Genomic DNA, 22591 nt, shown 5'->3' with positions numbered 1-22591 from the left:
GATCGCGAAGGAGTAATTTTAGAACTTTGATTCATTGAGATCAATGATGCAACTTTCACATAGTTTGCAATTTCATCACACAGCCACATTACTTCTTCCAAACTTTGATCACCAAGTACATTAGAAAATCATAGTGTGATCAAACTGTATCAACATGGGTTTACCAAAGGGAAATCGGGTTTGACAAATTTATTAGAATTTTTTTTGCAGATGTAACTAGTTAGGTCGATAAAGGAGAGCCAGTAGATGTAATATACTTGGATTTTCAAAAGGTATTCGATGAGATGCCATGCAAAAAGCATGGAGGTGGTGGTGTAGTGGTAATGTCTCTGGACTAGTAACCCAGAGGCCCAAGCTAGTGCTTTGGGGATATGGGTTCAAATCCCACCGTGGCAGATGGTGAAATTTGAATTCAATTAATAAAATCTGGAATTAAAAAAGCAAGACTAATGGTAACCATGAAACCTTGTCGATTGTGGTTAAAAGTCCATCTGGTTCACGAATTCCCTTACTGTAGACAGTAGTATGTCAGTATGCCAGACAACAACAGCAGGTTTGATCACAATGTCAGCGTTAGATCTGATAGAATGGAGTTTGGAGGGAGAGAGGTTACAGTGAGGGAATCGGAGAAACTGAGATGGCCGATGTCTCGCTGACAGTTCTCAATGGAAAGATCAAGAGTGGCTAAGAGGCCAGGGGAGGTGGGTGAATTGGGTGAAACATTTAAATGCTGATGCTCAGGGATACTTGGAACAATTAGGAAGACACATAGCATGTTGGTCTTTATTGCAAGGGCACTGGAGTACAACATACATACGACCATATGAATTAGGAGCAGGAGTAGGCCACCCAGCCCCTTGAGCCCACCCCGCTACCCAACAAACCCATGGTTGAACCGATTACTCCACATTTCCAACCTACCCCTGATAACCTTCCACCCCCTTGCTTATCAAGAATCTAACTACCTCTGCTTTAAAAATATTCAAAGACTCTGCTTCTGCCGCCTTTTGAGGAAGAGAATTCCAAATACTCACGACCATCTGAGAGAAAAATTTTCCCCACATCTCGGTCTTAAATGGGCGACCCCTTATTTTTGAACAGTGACCGCCTAGTTCTAGATTCTCCCACAAGACTAAACATCCTTTCCACACCCACCCTGTCAAGACCCCTCAGGATCTTATATGTTTCAATCAAGTTGCCTCTTACTCTTCTAAATTCCAGCGGATACAAGCCTAGCCTGTCCAACCTTTCCTTATAAGACAGCCCGCCCATTCCAGGTATTAAACCTTCTCTGTACTGCCTCCAGCGCATTTACATCCTTCCTTAAATAAGGAGACCAGTACTGTACACAGTACTCCGGATGTGGTCTTACCAATGCCCTGTATAGCGAGGGCATAACCTCCCTACTTTTTGTATTCAATTCCCCTCATGATAAATGATAACATTCTATTAGCTTTCCTAATTATGTGCTGTACCTGCATACTAACCTTTTGCGATTCATGCACTAGGACAACCAGATCCCTCTGCATCTCAGAGCTCTGCAATCTCTCACCATTTAGATAATATGCTTCTTTTTTATTCTTCCTGCCAAAGGGGACAATTTCACACGTTCCCACATTATACTCCATTTGCCAGGTCTTTGCCCACTCACTTAACCTATCTGTATCCCTTTGTAGCCTCATGTCCTCTTCACAAGTTACTTTCCTACCTATCTTTGTGTCATCAGCAAATTTAGCAACCGTACCTTCGATCCCTTCATCTAAGTCATTTATATAAATTGTAAAAGGTTGAGGCCCCAGCACAGATCTCTGTGGTACACCAATCGTTACATCTTTCCAAGCCATTTATGCCTACTCTCTGTTTCCTGTTAGCTAACCAATCTTCTATCCATGCCAATATGTTACCCCCTACACCATGAGCTTTTATTTTCTGCAATAATCTTTGATGTGGCACCTTATCAAATGCCTTCTGGAAATCTAAGTACAATATATCCACTGTTTCCCCTTTATCCACAGCACATTAACTCCCTCAAAGAACTCCAAAAAATTAAACATGATTTCCCTTTCACAAAACCATGTTGATTCTGTCTGATTACCTTGAATTTTGAACATAATGAAGTCTTGCCACAATTGTATAGGGTCTTAAAAGAGGTGGCTAATGAGGTAGTAGATGCATATTAATTTTTCAAAATTCGATAGCTTCTGGAAAGGTTCTATCAGACTGGAAAGTAGCAAATACTACAAGAAGTGGGGGGAGGGAGAAAACAGGTAACTATAGACCAGTTAGCTTGACATCTGTCATCGGGAAGGTGTTAGATTCGATCATTAAGGAGGCTATAGCTGGGCACTTCGAAAAACTCAAGGTAATTGGGAAGAATCAGCATGGTTTTGTGAAAGGGTAATCATGTTTAACCAATTTATTGGAGTTCTTTGAAGGAATAACATGCACTGTGGATAAAGGGGAACCCGTTGACATACTTGACATGGATTTCCAGAAGGCATTTGATAAGGTGCTACATAAAAGATTATTGCACGAAGTAGGAGCTCATGGTGTAGGGGTTAACATATTAGCATGGATAGAAGATTGGCTGGCTGGCAGAAAACAGAGAGTATGCATAAATGGGTCCTTTTCTGATTGCCAGGATGTGATGAGTGGAATCCCGCAGGGGTCTGTGCTGGGGCCTCAACTTTTTCCAATTTATATCGATGACTTAGATGAGGCGATCGATGGCATGGTCGCTAAATTTGCAGATGACACAAAGATAGGTAGGAAAGTATGTTCTGAAGAGGATATAAGGAGGTTGCAGACCGATATAGATAGGTTGAATGAGTGGGCAAAAATCTGGCAGATGGAGTATAATGTGGGAAATGTGAATTTGTTCACTTTGGCAGGAAGAATAAAAAAGTAGAGTATTACTTAAATTGGGAACGACTGCAAAATTCCGAGGTGCAGAAGGATCTAGTTGTTCGAGTGCATGAGTCACAAGAAGTTTGTATGCAGGTACAGCAAGTAATAAAGAAGGCAAATGGAATGCTATCCTTTATTAAGAGAGGAATTGAAAATAAAAGTAAGGATGTTATGCTTCAGTTATACAGGGCATTGGTGAGACCACATCTCGAATACTGTGTGCAGTTTTGGTCTCCTTATTTAAGGAAGGATGTGAATGCGTTGGAGGCGGTTCAGAGGAGGTTTACTAGATTGATACCTGGAATGAGCGGGTTGTCTTATGAGAAAAGGTTGGACAGACTGGGCTTGTTTTCACTGAAGTTTAAAAGAGTGAGGGGAGACTTGACTGACGTATACAAGATCCTGAACGGTCTTGACAAGGTGATGTGGAAAGGATGTTTCTTCTTGTGGGTGAGTCCAGAACTAGGGGGCACTGTTTTAAAATTAGGGGTCACCTTTTTAGGACAGAGACGAGGAGAAGTTTTTCCTCTCAGAGGGTTGTGCAACTTTGGAACTCTCTGCCTCAGAAGGTGGTGAAGGCGGGGTCATTGAATATTTTTAAGGCAGAGGTAGTTAGATTCTTGTTAGGCAAGGGAATCAAAGATTATCGGGGGTAGATGGGAGTGTGGAATTCGAGGCACAAACAGATTAGCCAGGATCTTATTAAATGGTGGAGCAGGCCTCAACGGGCTGAATGGCCTACTTCTGCTCCTAATTCGTATGGTTGTATGGCTTTGGTAAGACCACATCTGGAGTACTGTGTGCAGTCTCCATATTTAAGGAAGGATTTACCTGCCTTGGAGATGGTACTGAGAAGGTTCAGTGGATTGGCTCCTGGGATGAGAGAGTTGTCCTCTGATGAGAGGCTGATGGAGGGGGGGAGGGGAAGAGGGGGGGAGGGGAAGAGGGAGGAGGGGTAAAGGGAGGGGAAAAGGGAGGGGGGGAAAAGGGAGGGGGGAAAAGGGAGGGGGGGAAAAGGGAGGGGGAAAAGGGAGGGGGGAAAAGGGAGGGGGGGAAAAGGGAGGGGGGAAAAGGGAGGGGGGGAAAAGGGAGGGGGAAGGGAGGGGGAAAAGGGAGGGGGAAGGGAGGGGGGGAAAAGGGGGGGGAAGGAAGGGGGGGGAAAAGGGGGGGGGAAAAAGGGGGGGGGGAGGAAAGGGGGGGGGGGAAAAGGGGGGGGGAGGAAAGGGAGGGGGGGAAAAGGGAGGGGGGAAAAGGGAGGGGGGGAAAAGGGAGGGGGGGAAAAAGGGAGGGGGGGAAAAGGGAGGGGGGGAAAAGGGAGGGGGGAAGAGGGAGGGAAAAGGGAGGGGAGGGGGGAAAGGGAGGGGAGGGGGGAAAGGGAGGGGAGGGGGGAAAGGGAGGGGAGGGGGAGGGGGGAAAGGGAGGGGGAGGGGAGGGAGGGGGGGAAAGGGAGGGGGGGAAAGGGAGGGGGAGGGTGGGGGGAAAGGGAGGGGGGGAAAAGGGGGGGGAAAGAGGGAGGGGGGAAAAGGGAGGGAGGGAAAAGGGAGGGGGGGAAAAGGGAGGGGGGGAAAGGGAGGGGGGGAAAAGGGAGGGAGGGAAAAGGGAGGGGGGGGAAAGGGAGGGGGGGAAGAGGGAGGGAAAAGGGAGGGGGGAAAAGGGAGGGGGGGGAAAAGGGAGGGGGGAGGGGGAGGGAGGGGGGAAAGGGGAGGAGGGAGGGAGGGGGGGGAGAAAAGGGAGGAGGGAGGGGGGGGAGAAAAGGGAGGAGGGAGGGAGGGGGGGAGAAAAGGGAGGAGGGAGGGAGGGGGGGAGAAAAGGGAGGGAGGGAAGGAGGGGGGGAGAAAAGGGAGGAGGAGGAGGGGGGGAGAAAAGGGAGGGAAGGAGGGGGGGGAGAGAGGGAGGGAGGGGGGGGAGAGAGGGAGGGAGGGAGGGGAGAGAGGGGAGGGAGGGAGGGGGAGAGAGGGAGGGAGGGAGGGGGGAGAAGGGAGGGAGGGAGGGGGGAGGAGAGAGGGAGGGAGGGAGGGGAGGAGAGAGGGAGGAGGGAGGGGGAGGAGAGAGGGAGGGAGGGAGGGGAGGAGAGAGGGAGGGAGGGAGGGGGAGGAGAGAGGGAGGGAGGGAGGGGAGGAGAGAGAGAGGGAGGGAGGGGGGAGGAGAGAGAGAGGGAGGGAGGGGGAGGAGAGAGAGAGGGAGGGAGGGGGAGGAGAGAGAGAGGGAGGGAGGGGGAGGAGAGAGAGAGGGAGGGAGGGGGAGGAGAGAGGGAGGGAGGGGGAGGAGAGAGAGGGAGGGTGGGGGGGGGAGAGGGAGGGTGGGGGGGGAAAGGGAGGGGGAGGGTGGGGGGGGAAAGGGAGGGGGAGGGTGGGGGGGAAAGGGAGGGGGAGGGAGGGGGGGAAAGGGAGGGGGAGGGAGGGGGGGAAAGGGAGGGGGAGGGGGGGAAAGGGAGGGGGAGGAAAGGGAGGGGGAGGGAGGGGGGAAAGGGGGGAAAGGGAGGGGGGGAAAGGAGACGGAGGGGTGGGGGGAAAGGGAGACGGGAGGGTGGGGGGAAAGGGAGGCGGGAGGGTGCGGGGGAAAGGGAGGGAGGGGGGAGAGGGAGGGGGGGAAGAGGGGGGGGAGAGGGAGGGGGGAAGAGGGGGAAAAGGGAGGGGGGAAAAAGGGAGGAGGGAGGGGGGAAAAAGGGAGGAGGGAGGGAGGGGGGAAAAAGGGAGGAGGGAGGGAGGGGGGAAAAAGGGAGGAGGGAGGGAGGGAGGGGGGAAAAAGGGAGGAGGAGGGAGGGGGGAAAAGGGAGGAGGGAGGGAGGGGGGAAAAAGGGAGGAGGAGGGAGGGGGGAAAAAAGGGAGGAGGAGGGAGGGGGGGAAAAAGGGAGGAGGGAGGGAGGGGGGGAAAAAGGGAGGAGGGAGGGAGGGGGGGGAAAAAGGGAGGAGGGAGGGAGGGGGGAAAAAAGGGAGGAGGGAGGGAGGGGGGAAAAAAGGGAGGAGGAGGGAGGGGGGAAAAAAGGGAGGAGGGAGGGAGGGGGGAAAAAAGGGAGGAGGGAGGGAGGGGGGAAAAAAGGGAGGAGGGAGGGAGGGGGGAAAAAAGGGAGGAGGGAGGGAGGGGGGAAAAAAAGGGAGGAGGGAGGGAGGGGGGGAAAAAGGGAGGAGGGGGGATGGGGGGAAAAAAGGGAGGAGGGAGGGAGGGGGAAAGGAGGGAGGGAGGGAAGGGGGGAAAAAAAGGGGGGAGGGAGGGAGGGGGGAAAAAAGGGAGGAGGGAGGGAGGGGGGAAAAAAGGGAGGAGGAGGGAGGGGGAAAAAAGGGAGGAGGGAGGGAGGGGGGAAAAAGGGAGGAGGGAGGGAGGGGGGAAAAAAGGGAGGAGGGAGGAAGGGAGGAGGGAGGGAGGGGGGAAAAGAGGGAGGAGGGAGGGAGGGGGGAAAAAAAGGGAGGAGGGAGGGAGGGAGGGGGGAAAAAAAGGGAGGAGGGAGGGAGGGGGGAAAAAAGGGAGGAGGGAGGGAGGGGGAAAAAAGGGAGGAGGGAGGGATGGGGGGAAAAAAGGGGAGGAGGGAGGGGGGGGAAAAAAGGGAGGAGGGAGGGAGGGGGGAAAAAGGGAGGAGGGAGGGGAGGGGGGAAAAAAGGGAGGAGGGAGGGAGGGGGGGGAAAAGGGAGGAGGAGGGAGGGGGGGAAAAAAGGGAGGAGGGAGGGGAGGGGGGGAAAAAGGGAGGAGGGAGGAGGGGGGAGAAAAGGGAGGAGGGAGGGAGGGGGGGGAGAAAAGGGAGGAGGGAGGGAGGGGGGGAGAAAAGGGAGGAGGGAGGGAGGGGGGAAAAAAGGGAGGAGGGATGGAGGGGGGAAAAAATGGAGGAGGGAGGGAGGGGGGAAAAAAGGGAGGATGGGAGGGAGGGGGAAAAAAGGGAGGAGGGAGGGAGGAGGGAGGGAGGGAGGAGGGAGGAGGGGAAAGAGGGAGGAGGGAGGGAGGGGGAAAAAAGGGAGGAGGGAGGGAGGAGGGGGGAAAAAAAGGGAGGAGGGAGGGAGGGGGGAAAAAAAAAGGGAGGAGGGGAGGAGGGGGGAAAAAAAGGGAGGAGGGAGGGAGGGGGAAAAAGGGAGGAGGGAGGGAGGGGGGAAAAAAGGGAGGAGGGAGGGAGGGGGGGGAAAAGGGAGGAGGGAGGGAGGGAGGGGGGGAAAAAGGGAGGAGGGAGGGAGGGGGGGAAAAAGGGAGGAGGGAGGGAGGGGGGGAGAAAAGGGAGGAGGGAGGGAGGGGGGGAGAAAAGGGAGGAGGGAGGGAGGGGGGGAGAAAAGGGAGGAGGGAGGAGGGGGGGAGAAAAGGGAGGAGGGAGGGAGGGGGGGAGAAAAGGGAGGAGGGAGGGAGGGGGGGAGAAAAGGAGGAGGGAGGGAGGGGGGGAGAAAAGGGAGGAGGGAGGGAGGGGGGGAGAAAAAGGGAGGAGGGAGGGAGGGGGGGAGAGAAAAGGGAGGAGGGAGGGAGGGGGGAGAAAAGGGAGGAGGGAGGGAGGGGGGAGAAAAGGGAGGAGGGAGGGAGGGGGGGAGAAAAGGGAAGGAGGGAGGGGGGGAGAGAGGGAGGGAGGGAGGGGGAGAGAGGGAGGGAGGGAGGGGGAGGAGAGAGGGAGGGAGGGGGAGGGAGAGAGGGAGGGAGGGGGGAGGAGAGAGGGAGGAGAGGAGGGAGGGAGGGAGGGGGAGGAGGGAGGGAGGGAGGGAGGAGAGGAGAGAGGGAGGGAGGAGGGAGGGGGGAGAAGAGGGAGGGAGGGAGGGGGAGGAGAGAGGGAGGGAGGAGGGGAGGAGGGAGGGGGAGGGGGGGGAGGAGAGGGAGGGAGGGAGGGGGAGGAGAGAGAGAGGGAGGGAGGGGGGGAGGAGAGAGAGGAGGGAGGGAGGGGGAGGAGAGAGGAGAGGGAGGGAGGGGGAGGAGAGAGAGAGGGAGGGAGGGGGAGGAGAGAGGAGGGAGGGGGAGGAGAGAGGAGGGGAGGGAGGGGGAGGAGAGAGGAGGGAGGGGGAGGAGAGAGGGAGGGAGGGGGAGGAGAGAGGGAGGGAGGGGGAGGAGAGAGAGAGGGAGGGTGGGGAGGAGAGAGAGAGGGAGGGAGGGGGAGGAGAGAGAGAGGGAGGGAGGGGAGGAGAGAGAGAGGGAGGGAGGGGGAGGAGAGAGAGAGGGAGGGAGGGGGAGGAGAGAGAGAGGGGAGGGAGGGGGAGGAGAGAGAGAGGGAGGGAGGGGGACGGAGAGAGAGAGGGAGGGAGGGGGAGGAGAGAGAGGGAGGGACGGGAGGAGGAGAGAGAGAGGGAGGGAGGGGGGAGGAGAGAGGGAGGGGGAAGGAGAGAGGGAGGGGGAGGAGAGCGGGAGGGGGGGAGGGGGAGGAGAGAGGGAGGGAGGGAGGGGGAGTGAGAGAGGGAGGGGGAGGAGAGAGGGAGGGAGGGAGGGGGAGGAGAGAGGAGGGGGGGAGGAGAGAGGGAGGGAGGGAGGGGGAGGAGAGAGGGAGGGAGGGAGGGAGGGGGAGGAGAGAGGGAGGGAGGGAGGGAGGGGAGGAGGAGGAGGGAGGGAGGGGGAGGAGAGAGGGAGGGAGGGGGAGGGAGGGAGGGGGAGGAGAGAGGGGGGGAGGGAGGGGGAGGAGAGAGGGAGGGAGGGAGGGGGAGGAGAGAGGGAGGGGAGGGAGGGAGGGGGGAGGAGAGGAGGGAGGGAGGGAGGGGGAGGAGAGAGGGGAGGGAGGGAGGGGGAGGAGGGAGGAGGAGGGGGAGGGGGAGGAGGGAGGGAGGGGGAGGGGGAGGAGGGAGGGAGGGGGAGGATGAGAGGGAGGGAGGGAGGGGGAGGAGAGAGGGAGGGAGGGAGGGGGAGGAGAGAGGGAGGGAGGGAGGGGGAGGAGAGAGGGATGGGAGGAGAGGGGGAGGAGAGGGAGGGAGGGGGGGGAGGAGAGAGGGAGGGAGGGGGGGGGAAGGAGAGAGGGAGGAGGGGGGGGAGGAGAGAGAGAGGAAGGGAGGGAGGGAGGGGTAGGAGAGAGAGGGAGGGAGGGAGGGGGAGGAGAGAGGGAGGGAGGGGGAGGAGAGAGGGGGGGAGGAGAGAGGGAGGGGGGGAGGAGAGAGGGAGGGAGGGGGAGGAGGAGAGAGGGAGGAGGGGGAGGAGGAGAGAGGGAGGGAGGGAGGAGGAGGAGGAGGAGGGGGAGGGGGGAGGGGCGGAGGAGAGAGGGAGGGGGGATGAGAAGGGGAAGGGGGAGGAGAGAGGGAGGGGGAGGATGAGGGGGAGGGGAGGGAGGGGGAGGGGGAGGGAGGGGGAGGGAGGGGGAGGGAGGGGGAGGTGAGGGGAGGGGAGGGGGAGGGGGGAAGAGAGGGGGAGGGGGAGGAGGGAGGGGGAAGAGAGGGGGAGGGGTGAGGGGAGGGGAGGGGGAGGGGGAGGAGGAGGGGGAGGGGGGAGGAGAGGGGGAGGGGGAGGGGGAAGGAGAGGGAGAGGGGGGGAGGGGGAGGGAAGAGGGGGAGGGGGAGGAGAGGGGGAGGGGGAGGAGAGGGGGAGGGGGAGGAGAGGGGGAGGGGGGAGGAGAGGGGGAGGGGGGAGGAGGAGGGGGAGGGGGGAGGAGAGGGGGAGGGGGGGAGGGGGAGGGGGGGGGGAGGGGGAGGGGGGGGAGGGGGAGGAGAGGGGGAGGGGGAGGAGAGGGGAAGGGGGGAGGAGAGGGGGGAGGTGGGGGGAGGGGGGAGGGGAGGGGGGGGAGGGGAGGGGGAGGAGAGAGGGAGTGGAGGAGAGGGGGAAGAGGGAGGGAGAGGGGGAGGGGGGAGGGGAGAGAGGGGGAGGGGGGAGGGGAAGGGAGTGAGGGGGAGGAGAGAGAGAGGGAGGGAGGGAGGGGGAGGAGGAGGAGAGAGAGAGAGAGGGAGGCGAGGGGGAGGAGGAGGAGAGAGAGAGGGAGGGAGGGAGGGAGGGGAGGAGAGAGAGAGGGAGGGAGGAGGGGAGGAGAGAGGGAGGGAGGGAGGGGAGGAGAGAGGGAGGGGGGGAGGAGGAGGAGGAGAAGGAAGTGACGTTAAATCAGTGGCCGGTTCTGAACGCTGCTTGCGCGCGGTTCTTAAACCTGGCTGCCGGGTTGCTCGCGGCTGTGTTGCTGTCGGTGACCGGGTTTGCGGTACCGGGGCCCTCTCACCCAGGCCGGGGGAGCGCGGGCTCCGAGGCCGCCCCGCCACAGTTTGAGTGCGGCGCCTGGGCCTCGGGGTGTCGGCTTTCTCCGCGCGGCTGGCGGTCCCTCTGTACCGGGGGTAGTGGCTGCTGGCGGTGCGGGGCGGCGCTGGAGACGCCGGGCTTCTTCTGCCCGTCCTGCCGGGCGCTGCAGCCGCCCGACCGGGGCCGCGGACTACTTCCAGCTGCTGGGCCTCCCGCGCCGCTTCCGCCTGGACCCCGAGCGGCCTCCGGCGCTCCCAGCGGCGGGCTCCAGCGGGCCCTGCACCCGGACAATTTCAGCCGCAGCTCCGAGGCCGAGCGCCGCTTCTCGGAGCAGCAGTCAGCGCTGGTCAACGAGGCCTACGGGGCGCTGTCGCTGCCGCTGTCCCCGGGGCCTCTACCTGCTCCGGCTGGAGATACCCAGTGAGGCCGGGGAGGAGGAAGAGGCTGACCCCGCCTTCCTCAGCGCCGTCCTGCAGCTCAATGAGCAGCTGGCAGCGGCCGAGAGCCAGGCCGAGGTCCCGCCGGGGTGGCCGAGTGTGTGGAGGACCGGCTGGGGCAGCTGGCTGAGGAGGTGGCCCCGGGGCCTTCGAACAGGGCCGCCCGCAGGAGGCCCGGCCGCTACTCCGGCAGATGCGATACTGGAGCAGCATCAGGGAGCGGGTGAAGGAGCGGCTGCTCCCCCGCTGAAGGCTGAGGAGGGGGGCAGCGGGTAAAGTACCCACCTCGGGGGGGGTGAAGTCTTTGGAAAGCTGTGGCTTTTAGCTTTCTCCCCTTGGAAAATCCTTTCACTAACCTCTCCCCATCCAGTGCAGCATCCCAACACTTAACATTAATATATATTATAAAAAGGGAATTCAACTCCAACCAGCTGCACTACTCAATTCGATCATGGCTGATCTATTTCCATATCTCTTTAATACCCTTGGCGAGCAAAAGATTTGTCAATGTCTGATTTAAAATTATTCATTGGGCATCTACTGCTTTTTGCGGAAAAGTTCCACACTTCTCCCACCCTTTGCATGAAGAAGCGTTTCCTCACTTCTCTCCTGGCTCTGATTTTTAAGTTTATATCCCCTTGTCCTAGACTCCCACCTGTGGAAAAAATTTCTCTCTCTACCCTAACAATCCTTTTAAAAATCCTAAAAAATCGAATCAAATCGCCCCTCTAACTTTCTATATTCCATAGTATAAGCCTAGTTTGTAATTTAACACTTGCAGCCCTGGTAACATTCTGGTGAATATGCACTACATTCCTTTCAAGGCCGATACATCAGTTCTAAGTTGCAGTGCCCAAATCTGGATCCCAGATGTGTAACCAGCTACATTTCCCTGAAAACACTGAATTGTAATTAAAACATGAAAATCTCAAAACATATTTTAACCCTGCCATTTATAGAATCATAGTATTACTTGTATTGGGAAACATACTGTCCAAATTCCGTCACGTCTTTGCCTCTCCCTTATCTGTAACCTGTAGCAGGACCCCCACACTTCAGCTACTCAATTCTGACATGGCTGTCTTGTGTATCTCTCCCTACTCACCATTAGCAGCTGCGTTTTCAGCAGCTTGGGTCCGATACTCTGGAATTCTGTCCCCAAACCCTTCTGCCTTTTCACCTCCCTTTTAAGAGAGAGAGACATGCATTTATATAGGGCTTTTCAGGGTCTCAGAATGTCTGAAAGCATGTTGCAGCCAATGAAGTACTTTAAAGTGTAGTTGTTGCATCCTCCTAAAATCTCATTCTTTGGATTGCTATTCGTTTCTTTACTACACCTCTGGAGTGCTTTGAGAGATTTCTTCAATGTAAACGATGCTAAATAATGGTGTTTCATACGCTTAATTTGGTTGAGCAGTTAGTGTATCCTAACTCTCAAATACCACAAGGTATATGACACCTCGATTGCCACCACAATAGCAGTGCATTAACAAATTTAAATAGATGCAAATAAAAGTACAATTTTTTAATAGGGGGCTAGTGTATCTAAACTCAATTTGGGACAAATGATTATTTTAGGTTACAAATTTGTAACTGAAAGAAAATGTTTTGAATTGCTCATAAAGGGTATTCGGATTTTGCCTGAAATTATCAGCTAATTAAAATGTGCATTACTGGAAAAGTGCACAATAGTGACTGAAGCTCACTCTAGACTGGTCTAGGATTTTTGATCGCAGCACCTACTGTAACTGATTATAATGAATGAGCTGCCATGGGCGTTACAGTTGGACAACCTAGACCCTCATGACTCACCGTCTGGCAGAGCAGAGGTAGATAGGAGTGGTTGCCTTCAAGGGAAGAGTGAAAGGGAAATGTTACATTTTCCTCATTTCTGTTGTAGTAGAACTTTGAATATGAAAAGGCTCAGCAAATATACATTGATGTAAATTTGGACTTCAGCTGCTGAAAGAGAATGGCTGCTTCAGTTCTACATAGTGTTCAGATTTGACCTAACCAACCCGACTCATTGTATTTGTTACCTAGGATGAAGTCTTTCACTCTCTAACATGGGTATCCATGGATTGATGACCTACATTGGAGAAAATCATAATTTTTTCAATGCGATCAAGCTACAAAATACAAAAATTGTAATCGATGGCAATAACTTATTTCATAGACTTTACTTTGACTCTTCTCTCGATCTTAAGCACGGAGGTGAATATGATTTGTTTACTGATGTCATCTGCAAATTCTTTGAAGCCCTGTCTGTCTGTAATATTACACCATATGTTGTATTTGATGGTGGATGCGACTGTACCGATAAGAAGTTTGAAACTATCAAACAGCGTGCCAGGGACAAAATCCAAAAGGCAAGCGATATCTCGAGAGGTAGCAGAGGGACTTTGCTGCCACTGCTCAGCCCAGAAGTTTTTAAACAAGTTTTAGTGCAGTTGCAAGTACCTTTCGTCCAGTGTCATTCGGAAGCAGACCGTGACATTGTAGCTCTCGCAAATCAGTGGGCCTGCCCTGTCGTAACACTGGACAGTGACTTCTGTATCTTTGATTTGAAGGCTGGTTATTGTCCTCTTAATTATTTTGACTGGAAAAACATAATTACTCATAAAGACCACTCAGGATCCTACATTTCGGCCCAATATTTCTCTGTTGAGAATTTCTGTAACCATTTTAGCTGTATAAACAAAGCTCTTCTCCCTCTCTTTGCGGTGTTGAATGGCAACGATTATGTCAATCTTCCTTCCTTGGAGACCTTTTTCACCCGAATGCATTTCCATACAAGAACCTCTGCTTCAACAGGAAGGAAAAACATGCGGATTCAAGGGATCCTGAACTGGCTGTCTAGATTTACTGAGCCAAAGGAGGCAATAGAAAACATTCTGAAGTACCTAAAACAAAATGAACATGAAGAGGTCCGCAAAGCTCTCTGCTCTCATATGGATGAATACACTCAATCAGAAGTGGATCTTACAAAGTTTTTTCAGAATAAAGATGTGAGACCCCACATTCCCACTGTGTTGGCCAGCAAAGCTCCTGAATGGGTTTGTGTTGCTCTGATGAAAGGAGGGTTGGCCCCATTCCTTAGTGACTGCTTGATCTTAAAGAGAACGTTTCTGCATACTCAGGTGGAGAATATGGGCAGACCCAGCAGTAATAGGTGTTCGTTGTATATTCGCCAGGTTATGTATGGACTGCTCCTAAGTACCAATGAGACTTCTGCTGACTTAACATTGGATTTATCTAGCAGAGTATCAAGACAGGCAGGCATTGATGCTGAAGAACACAGCAAAGTGAATTATGTGGAAGAATTTGATAGATATGAGCAAACGCTAAGAAAATCTAATGTTCAAGCAGTGCTGAAAAGATTCAACTCAAATGAAATCCATTCATTGCAAAGACTACCTGAGGTAAGTGCTTGTATAATATAAAGTGTAAGATACAGGAACTGACGGTATATGGTATTACAAAGTGCCACATATGTATTTCATAGAAGGAGGCCTCTCCTAGGTTACACCACCTCTGCCTTGATCATAATTTCTGTAAGTTTGAATTTTTTTGGTAAAATTAAATGTCAGTGCTGTGTCTGAAATGTTTGTTGTTTTGGCCTCTGTTCACTGCATCAAGTTCTCCAGATCATCTATTGTATATCCATATGCAAAGTAAAGTTTCTTTCTTTCACTCCAAAATCAGAGCACCTAATGTGACATTTTTATTTTTAAAGCCACCTACCCAGTGGCGTTCCTGTGAGATTGACATCATATGCCGAATAATGGGTGATTTCTTGTTGTGGATCCACCACTATTTGAGTTAAGACGAGCCAGCCTAACTTCATGTGAAACCTATACATTTTACATAGCTAACATCTAGCTTTGTACTAATGTATATCAAAAACAAAATTGTATGGAACTGTGGGCACCAGTCTCTTTTTGAAATTTGGTGAGGAATAACTGCTTCCATTTTAACTTCAGCTGTTTTAAATTCATATGACGTGTGGGTAGAAATTTTCCTTGTTGCCACAAATTCTGCTTTTATCTCAGTGTTATAGTTTGTAACTTACAAAATTTTGCATTTAAACTTTGGACATTTAGATGGCTTTTTTTTTAAACACCTTTACTCACTTTTGTGTGTCTCAAAATCAGTATTGGAAACGTTTGATTACAGTTTATTTTTTCAAAATACATTCCTGAACCCAATAAATCAGGCAGTAAAAAACAGAAAATGCTGGAAATACTCAGCAGGTCAAGCAGGATCTGTGACCTTTCAGATTTCCAGCATCTGCAACATTTTGCTTTTATATTTGGCAGTAAATCATTCTGTTAATTAAGAATCAAAACTGAGTTGTATCCCTTGTAAGTGGATTGGTTTGTTAGAGGATCCTGATATGCATGTTATCTTTTCCAGATTCCTATGCCAGACAGAATCAGCTTTCTATTGGACACTCTGAGAGTGAAACCTGATGTGCAGGCTTTGCCAGCTCACCTGCAGTTAACAGTTGCTGCGACCTGCTACTGGGTAAATCATGCTGAACCCAAAGTGACACTGTGCCATCTACAGGCTCTGCTGCTTTGCATTGTAACTGGAGAACTGCATAAAATAATAAACAAGCCAGGTAAATAGAAAATATATATATTTTTTTAAGTTTAAAAGTGTTTGTATATTGTAAATCAGAGTGGCATGATTCAGTGGTGAGGGATACTAGTACATTAGTGCTGCACTGTATGATACTGGTTTCCCTTCACAATTTTGCTGGAGTACATGATCTGGAAATGTCAGTCCCCTCCTTTCATCCCCTCATTTCACTTCTCCCTTCCTTTACTGTCCCAGGTAAAAGAGGTGACAAATTGATCTGTGGTCTAAACAGACAGTTAGATGCTGCCAAAAGCATTATTGTCAGATGTAGATTGTTGTCTTTTGAATGGTCATTCCCCTATTCCTTAATAGTGTATCAGAGAGAGAGAGACAATATGCATTTATACAGCACCATAATATCCTCAAGACATCATAATGCTCTTCACAGTTAATGATCTTTTCAAAGTTTAGTCATTGTGAATGGAGCTGTATCGATGAACAAAAGGGAGGAAGGTGTGTGATAGGGCACAGGGCAGGAGAGATTAAATGACAGATATCATGGAGCAAAGGGAATGCTAATAGTTGTAGTCCAGAGAGAGTGTTAATGGCAGAATAATGAACAGCTCTGTCCAAAAGCAAAATCGTGAAAAAAAATCAAGTTTAGGACAAGTACATGGTTTTAAAAAAAAAGTAAAATTTAAAAAAAACAGTCATGCTCTGAAATTGTTGAACTCAATGTTGAGTCCAGAAGGCTGTAGAGTGCCTAATCGGAAGATGAGGTGCTGTTCCTCGAGCTTGCGTTGAGGTTCACTGGAACATGGCAGCAGGCCAAGGACAGATGTGTGGACATATGCGGTCTCCTCTACATTAGGGAGACCAAACGCTGATCGAGTGACCGCTTTGCGGGACACTGCCACTCAGTCTGCAAGCATGACCCTGAGCTCTGGTTGCTTGCCATTTTAATTCACCACTCTGCTGTCATGCCCATATTTCTTTTTTTTCTCTTGTATAGATGCTGACACTTGCTGAGATATAGTTATATCAGCACTGACAAAGACTTCCAATAGTTCACTCATGGAAATTTTCAAAGTCAGTCCGAGTCTGTTCTTGCCTGACATCTGCACATGTATTTTCCAGGAGAAGTCACTGGATATCGATTGGAAGCAGATTTTTCCCACCCACCCTGCCCAAAGCCAGAGATAACCAAAACAGTTCTATCCCTCCTGCCTGGCTGAGATCAGCTAACTAGGCACAAAGAGTGGAATCTGGGGCTTTTTGCTAGTTCTGAATCATTTACTGGCAAATTTTTACTTTTTTTAGGAAATTTTAGTCATAATGACCAATATTCTAGAACAAGAATTTACATTAAATGGCAGTGTCTGACTTCATTCTTAGTGGAATCTTGACGGCAGCCTCAGAAGCCATCACAGGGTTTCAGTGGACTAAGATACAGGTGTATTTAGGGAAACTCCATGACCATTCTGCAGTATGACAGGCCTGTGAAAGTGAACTGTTAAGACCTGGTGAGAAAGGTGTCTAGGGGTCCCTTTCAGTCTTGGCCTGGTCTTACTGTAACAGGGTTTTATTTTTAAACAGTGTTTTTAACTCCCCCTTGGTGAGTCCTTGTTCACCAATTTCCAATTATAAGGCAAAGAAACCAGCACAAACAGGCTTTCTTAGTTTTAAAGAAGAAAAGTTGAAATTTATTAAACTTAAACTCTAATTTGGTTAATGCCTACGGCTACACAATGCGCCCACACTAACATGCACACGCGATACACATATGTAAATAAGAGACAGAAAAGAGCAGAAGAAAAATAAACTGGAAAAGTTTGAGGCAATATCTGAAGAATTTTTGTTACGGTTCTTCGAGCTCACTGTAGAGTCCTTGATTGTAGGTAGATCTTGCTTTTTGTTGGAGCCCAGTATTCTTCTTGAACCTTGTACGCTGTAGGAGACTTTTCTCTCTTGGGGTTCATGTGTCTTCAGTGGATTCAGAGGCTTGTGAGAAAGAGATAGGAGCAGACAGGAGAGATCTTCTCAGTCCAGGAACAAAAAGACTTTCTCTGCCCAAACTGTACAAATTCAAAAAAACTCAGGTTGCCCAGCAGGTTAGTCATGTGACTAGCTGGTTTGACCATGTCCCTTTGTGTATTTGGCCATCTTAGCAGTCAGCCTGGAATGTGAACTCCCCCACTTTCAACGTCTGGTGATCAAAAGTCCATTGTGGGTTGAATGTGTCAGAGAATGGCTGCTTTGTCCGTCCAAACACGGTCTGTTAATATGCAAATATCTTTTCTAGCCACGGCTGATCTGTTTAACAAGTCCTTTCTTCACTCCAGTAACAATTTAAAATCAGTGTGCATGACAAAATTAATGTGCCTCATTCTTAGCAGGTGGGGGGCCTAGCATGACACAACTCAGATCTAACAATGGAAATGATAAGTAATTGCTGAGGAACTTGGGAGCATAACTAATTATGCATATAATCAAACCTGCCTAGGTAACTGGAGCTCTGAGGAGAAGGGTGTCGGAATGGTATATGACAGACTGTCCAGGCTGAGACACAGAAAGCAGCAGATGGGGAATCTGGATGTAGATGTGGCTCATGACTTCTGTCAGTGGCAGAGTTGTCTTTTAATGGGAATCTATCTAAATCAGCTCCTGTGCTGTCCCCTTCCAGTACCTGATATTACACGGTAAGGAAATATGTATGTTTATTATAGCTAGCTGCATGATCACTAATGCTTATTGAATGCCAGTTTCATGCTCATTGTCTCATCTGGAAAATGGATAAAGCCTTGTTCTCTCTCGACTCCCTCAGATTCCACGAAATAGCAGTATGGTGGATATGTGTGAATATAATTTATATTTAGTATCTTTTAAAGGCTTTTAATGGTAAATCAGATCTACATGTTCCTTGCCTATATATGAATTTGGCTAAAAGGTACAATAACTGTGCACTAGTTTCTCTCGTGTTTTAAGAAGATAAAGTTCACCTTCACCTACAATTTTATCACTAGATTCTACAGTATGTTCAGCCTATTCCAATATTTTGAAACTACTGCTTAAGATTAACAAAATGGTCAGAGTTAATGGAAAATAATTAACCTGCATATAACTGGTTACAAATCCCTTCAGCTTTGCCTCTGCCGCAATTAAAATTACACCCATGACCATTCAAAAGTTTTAATACAATGTAAAGTGAATATATAATCTCTAATCCAGGATAGAGGAATAATATAAATTGGCAAATGAAAATTAGGCAGAAAGATGTTGGATGAAATTTAAATGTGAAGCAGTGAGGTGATGTATTTTGGGAGGAAGGGTAAGGCAATGCACACTAAATGGTAAAACTTTACAGTACATAGAAAAACCTAATGCTCAGTTACAGAATCTTTAAAAGTGAGAGGTCGATAAAGTTGTAAATAAGCTTAAGGGATCCTTGATTTCTAAATAAAGGCATAAGGTACAATGGCAGAGTTAATGCTAAACTTATACACATTGATTGGGCCAAAGTTAGGCACCCTATTTTAGGAAGAATATCAATGCTGTGGAGAGGCTGCAAGAGTGTCAGTATCTGGATGAAAGCTTTAATTGTGATAGACTAGAGAAACTAGCGCCATTTTCACAGGAACGGAAAACGGTAAGAAGAGATTTGATGTAGGTGTTCAAAGGCCTTTGATAAATAAATAGGAAAAAAATCTGTTGCCACTGGTCTGAGTTGATCACCATCCTGACTTGGAACTATATCGCCGTTCCTTCACTGTCGCTGGGTTAAAATCCTGGAACTCCCTTCCTAACAGCACATGGACTGCAGCGGTTCAAGAAGGTGTCTCACCACCACCTTCTCAAGGGCAAATAGGGATGGGCAATAAATGCTGGCCTAGCCAGCAATGCCCACATCCCAGGAACGAATTAAAAAAAACTAGAAAACAAATATAAGGTCATCACCAAAAATGGAGAGATTAGGAGGATTTTATTTTACTGAGAGAAGTTGTTGGGACATAGAGTGGCAAAAGCAGAATTCATAAAATGGAAATAGAAATTTTAAATTTAAAAGGGGAGTGGAAATGTGGAACTCAAAAGGCTGTGGATAATTAGCAAATTGAAATTTAAGATTGAGCTAGATTATTAGGTAAGGTTATCTATCCACGGATATGGATCAATGGCAGGTAAATGAAGTTGAGGGACAGATTGGCTATGATCTATCGAATGGTGAAACAGGATTGAGGGGCTGAATGTTCCTGTGTATGCAGAATTGAACTTAAGTGGATAGCATGGGGTAAATAGTCTCCTGCCCTGTATATTCTGTAATGGGGCCATGGGATATGGTTAATTTCCTTAAGTGTGCTGATTTCTAACTTGTGAGCAACAAAGTTATGATTGGATTAATATTAGCCCAACAGGAATACAGATTTTCTACAGTGCTGACGTTTCCATATTTCTGTTGTATATTATATAATTAGAGCAGTCTGTAGTTGCATAAGTGAATAGCTCAGAAGTAGCACCCTACCCATTCAAAAAGAAAGTTTCAGGGTATGTACTAGAAATTGGTAGGTAACAGATAACCTTCCTTCCTGGTTTCCAGTTTGTAATAGTTCTCTTCAGGTTCTGGAACCCAATAAATATATGTTCTCTCCAAAGAAATGCTCATCAGCAACTGCCACCCCCAAACCCCATATCTAGTGAGTCCACCTCCGACCAGTGCTGTAGGATATTTGTCAGTGTTACCAGGTAAAAACATCTGCAGTGTTCAGAATTTTACTTTACTGAAGTGTTTCTAACCTGCTTATGATCAGATGTTTTATATTTTGAGCATTGCTATCAGTTTTTGAATAGTCCTTTAAGAATTCCCTATTACATCTGTTCTCTCTCTCTCTCCTTGAAAGCCTCTATAATGGGACTTTTGTGCATTGTTTGTACCAAGAGCTGAAATCGATGGTTGCTGCGGAGGATCTATTGAAAGGTTCTCTGGTTGCAGGTGAGTTTTACCGTGAGCTCCTGCACACAGTAACTGCCACAATACCAGCAGCCGCCTTCCGGAAGAAAAGAAAGTCCAAGTCTCGTGACAAATTGAAGGAAAAACAAACAACTACTTCAACTACATCATTAGTAAGAAAGGATGATCAAAGGCTCCCTACCTGGCATGATGCAAATAACCGATTTGCAGCCTTGTCGACTGAGGATTTCAGATAAATCCCCCATGTTGCTTTACAGCACCAAAACTGTTGGAATTCTGAATATAAACTGCATGGGAGACATACAACAACTGTTTTTAAAGCACTGCACAAGGTTTTGTGGAGGATGGATCACTACAACCCATTTTGTTTTAAAATTTGCCCTTTAAAGAGAAAAAGTTAATTTTATGGTGAATTTGTATACAATGCTGCTCAAAAATCTGTTATGCTTATATAAGGAGCCCATAGCTAAATTCATTAACCAAACCTGCTCCAGTCCACAGGTGGACACTGCTGCTGATACTGTAACATAGCAGTCTTCTAAATGATATCTGATATATTTCATTATAGTAAAAGCAAAATACCGCGTTTGCTGGAAATCTGAAATAAAAACAAGAAATGCTGGAAATACTCAGCAGACTCTGCTTCCCTCTCCACAGATGCTGCCAGACCTGCTGAGTATTTATTTCATTATAGTGTTTAGTTCAGACCTAATTAAAGTTCTAGGACCATCAATGTGGGAAATAAATCAAATATTTTAGCTGCAGGGTAAATTAAACTCTCATTACTTTTTTTGTCAACCAAATTTATTGTAAAATGAGCGGTCATTTTCTTTCATTGCTATCAAGTGTAGTGTTTGGCTAGTGCACTATTACATGATATTTTTAAAAATCTGCTCTATGTTCTCCATAATGGTGATTTGTACACTGCTCTGTCCCACCCAATTACTATGCCAATTTCTGTTCATCTCCCCTTCCCTGAAGGCAATAATCTCAATGGGCATGGTTAATGGTTTTCCTTTTACACATTGCTCAAGTGGCTGTTTATTTGTGAACCTGTCAGTTATTTCTCAGTCATCACAGCTGAGCCCAGCCCAGTTTTCACCTGTGATCCACATTTATACAAATCCAGCAAGTTAGTGACCTAAAATGGGAATTCTTTTGGATTTTTAAAAATCTCCATCTGGTTCCATTATTGAATTTGATGTCTAATGGTGTACAGGCCAGAAGTTGAACCTTGGCTGAACTTTTTGCTGTGCATAGGTGAGCAGTTGACTAATAAGTCCATTGAGCAATCAGCAGTTTGCAAGTTGCCTTGAAGTGAAGATCCCAACTTCAGACCATGTGGGGGTTACAGTTAAACTTAACCAAAGGTCCAGTTGGTGCTGAAAGGACTTGAGTTTATCAGAGCATTACTACCCTTCCACGATGCCAAGTTAGCATTATAATGAGTTTCTGAAACAATGCAGTATTTCATCCAGCAACAGAAGATAGATTTTTAAGAACAGTTTATGATGTTGCCTGCCAATTATTAAACAGACCATAGTAGTACAAGTAAATGGAAGGTTTGACATTGAAGAGTTTTAGCTTTTATATGCAGAAGTCACTGATTTATGTTGGCTAATTTCAGAACTAGTATCTATTCCAAAGAAGTATATTTTATTCAAAGTGCTTTTACTTTACGAGTACTCAATTCTGTCATACCAGCCAAGATGCATCTTATGTATGGCCAGTAAAGTCTGACAATTCAGCATTCTGAATTAACCAAGAATTGTTGTAACTACACCTGATTCTATTTGGAGATGGAATAAAATCTTGGATTAAGATGTGTTTTATTTTGTGGAGACATCATTTTAATGCAGCATAGCTCAGTCATTTACTAAATATGCAGTTTAATTGTATTTTTAAATAAATGTCATAACATGGAGGGGCAAGTAAAACAATGAGGCTAACTTAACTGTATACAGGTAGGATAACACTAATTATAAACCAGCATTAACACTTGTTTGTCAATTTAACACAGTGCAGAAACTAGCTGTCGAACATTGAGAATTTCCAGTTCTAACATACCCTCTGCCAGCCTCTCCAAATTTCAAGATAAATGACCTCTACAACTGTCAAGGTCATCATTCATCAAAATGAAAAGATTTAGAATTACATCAAGTTCAAACTTAGAATTACATCAAGGGCGGCACAGTGGCGCGCACCGCAGCCTCACAGCTCCAGGGACCCGGGTTCGATTCCGGGTACTGCCTGTGTGGAGTTTGCAAGTTCTCCCTGTGTCTGCGTGGGTTTTCTCCGGGTGCTCCGGTTTCCTCCCACAAGCCAAAAGACTTGCAGGTTGATAGGTAAATTGGCCATTATAAATTGTCATTAGTATAGGTAGGTGGTAGTGAAATATAGGGACAGGTGGGGATGTTTGGTGGGAATATGGGATTAGTGTAGGATTAGTATAAATGGGTGGTTGATGTTCGGCACAGACTTGGTGGGCCGAAGGGCCTGTTTCAGTGCTGTATCTCTAATCTAAAAACCTCCAACAAACTCCTTAATTTTGCCTGGCTCATTGGTTTGGTTTCTTGCAAGGAAAACAGTTACTGATGCAGCTGGGAGT

The 22591-nt window shown here is 49.0% G+C and overlaps 2 protein-coding genes across 5 annotated transcripts in view; both read left to right on the top strand.

The window, feature by feature from the left end:
- The window catches only part of aste1b (asteroid homolog 1b), a 90943-nt gene that overhangs the window by 85 nt on the left and 68267 nt on the right, over positions 1–22591 (top strand). The window contains exons 2-5 of one of the 4 annotated variants that reach the window (XM_068054102.1): positions 12480–13858; positions 14853–15060; positions 17524–17719; positions 19913–21810. In XM_068054102.1, the coding sequence (XP_067910203.1) occupies positions 12503–13858; positions 14853–15060; positions 17524–17719; positions 19913–20219 (2067 nt within the window). In that variant the 5' untranslated portion in view covers positions 12480–12502 and the 3' untranslated portion in view covers positions 20220–21810. Of the gene's footprint in view, positions 1–10738; positions 13859–14852; positions 15061–17523; positions 17720–19912; positions 21811–22591 lie in introns of those variants that run through there. The other 3 variants (XM_068054124.1, XM_068054094.1, XM_068054112.1) reach the window with 3 other exon arrangements.
- Positions 2483–10712, top strand: hscb (HscB mitochondrial iron-sulfur cluster cochaperone). Its single transcript, XM_068052422.1, is given in 9 exon segments — positions 2483–2536; positions 2642–2765; positions 9987–10186; positions 10188–10241; positions 10243–10263; positions 10265–10384; positions 10386–10517; positions 10520–10579; positions 10582–10712. Coding segments are annotated over 9 exon segments (870 nt in total). The 3' UTR covers positions 10687–10712.

This window comes from Heterodontus francisci, chromosome 2 (genome assembly GCF_036365525.1).
Source record: "Heterodontus francisci isolate sHetFra1 chromosome 2, sHetFra1.hap1, whole genome shotgun sequence".
In the NCBI taxonomy this organism is placed as follows: Eukaryota; Metazoa; Chordata; class Chondrichthyes; order Heterodontiformes; family Heterodontidae; genus Heterodontus; species Heterodontus francisci.
The sequence above is the reverse complement of the archived record's forward strand: the minus strand, read 5'-3'. Positions and strand labels throughout refer to the sequence as shown.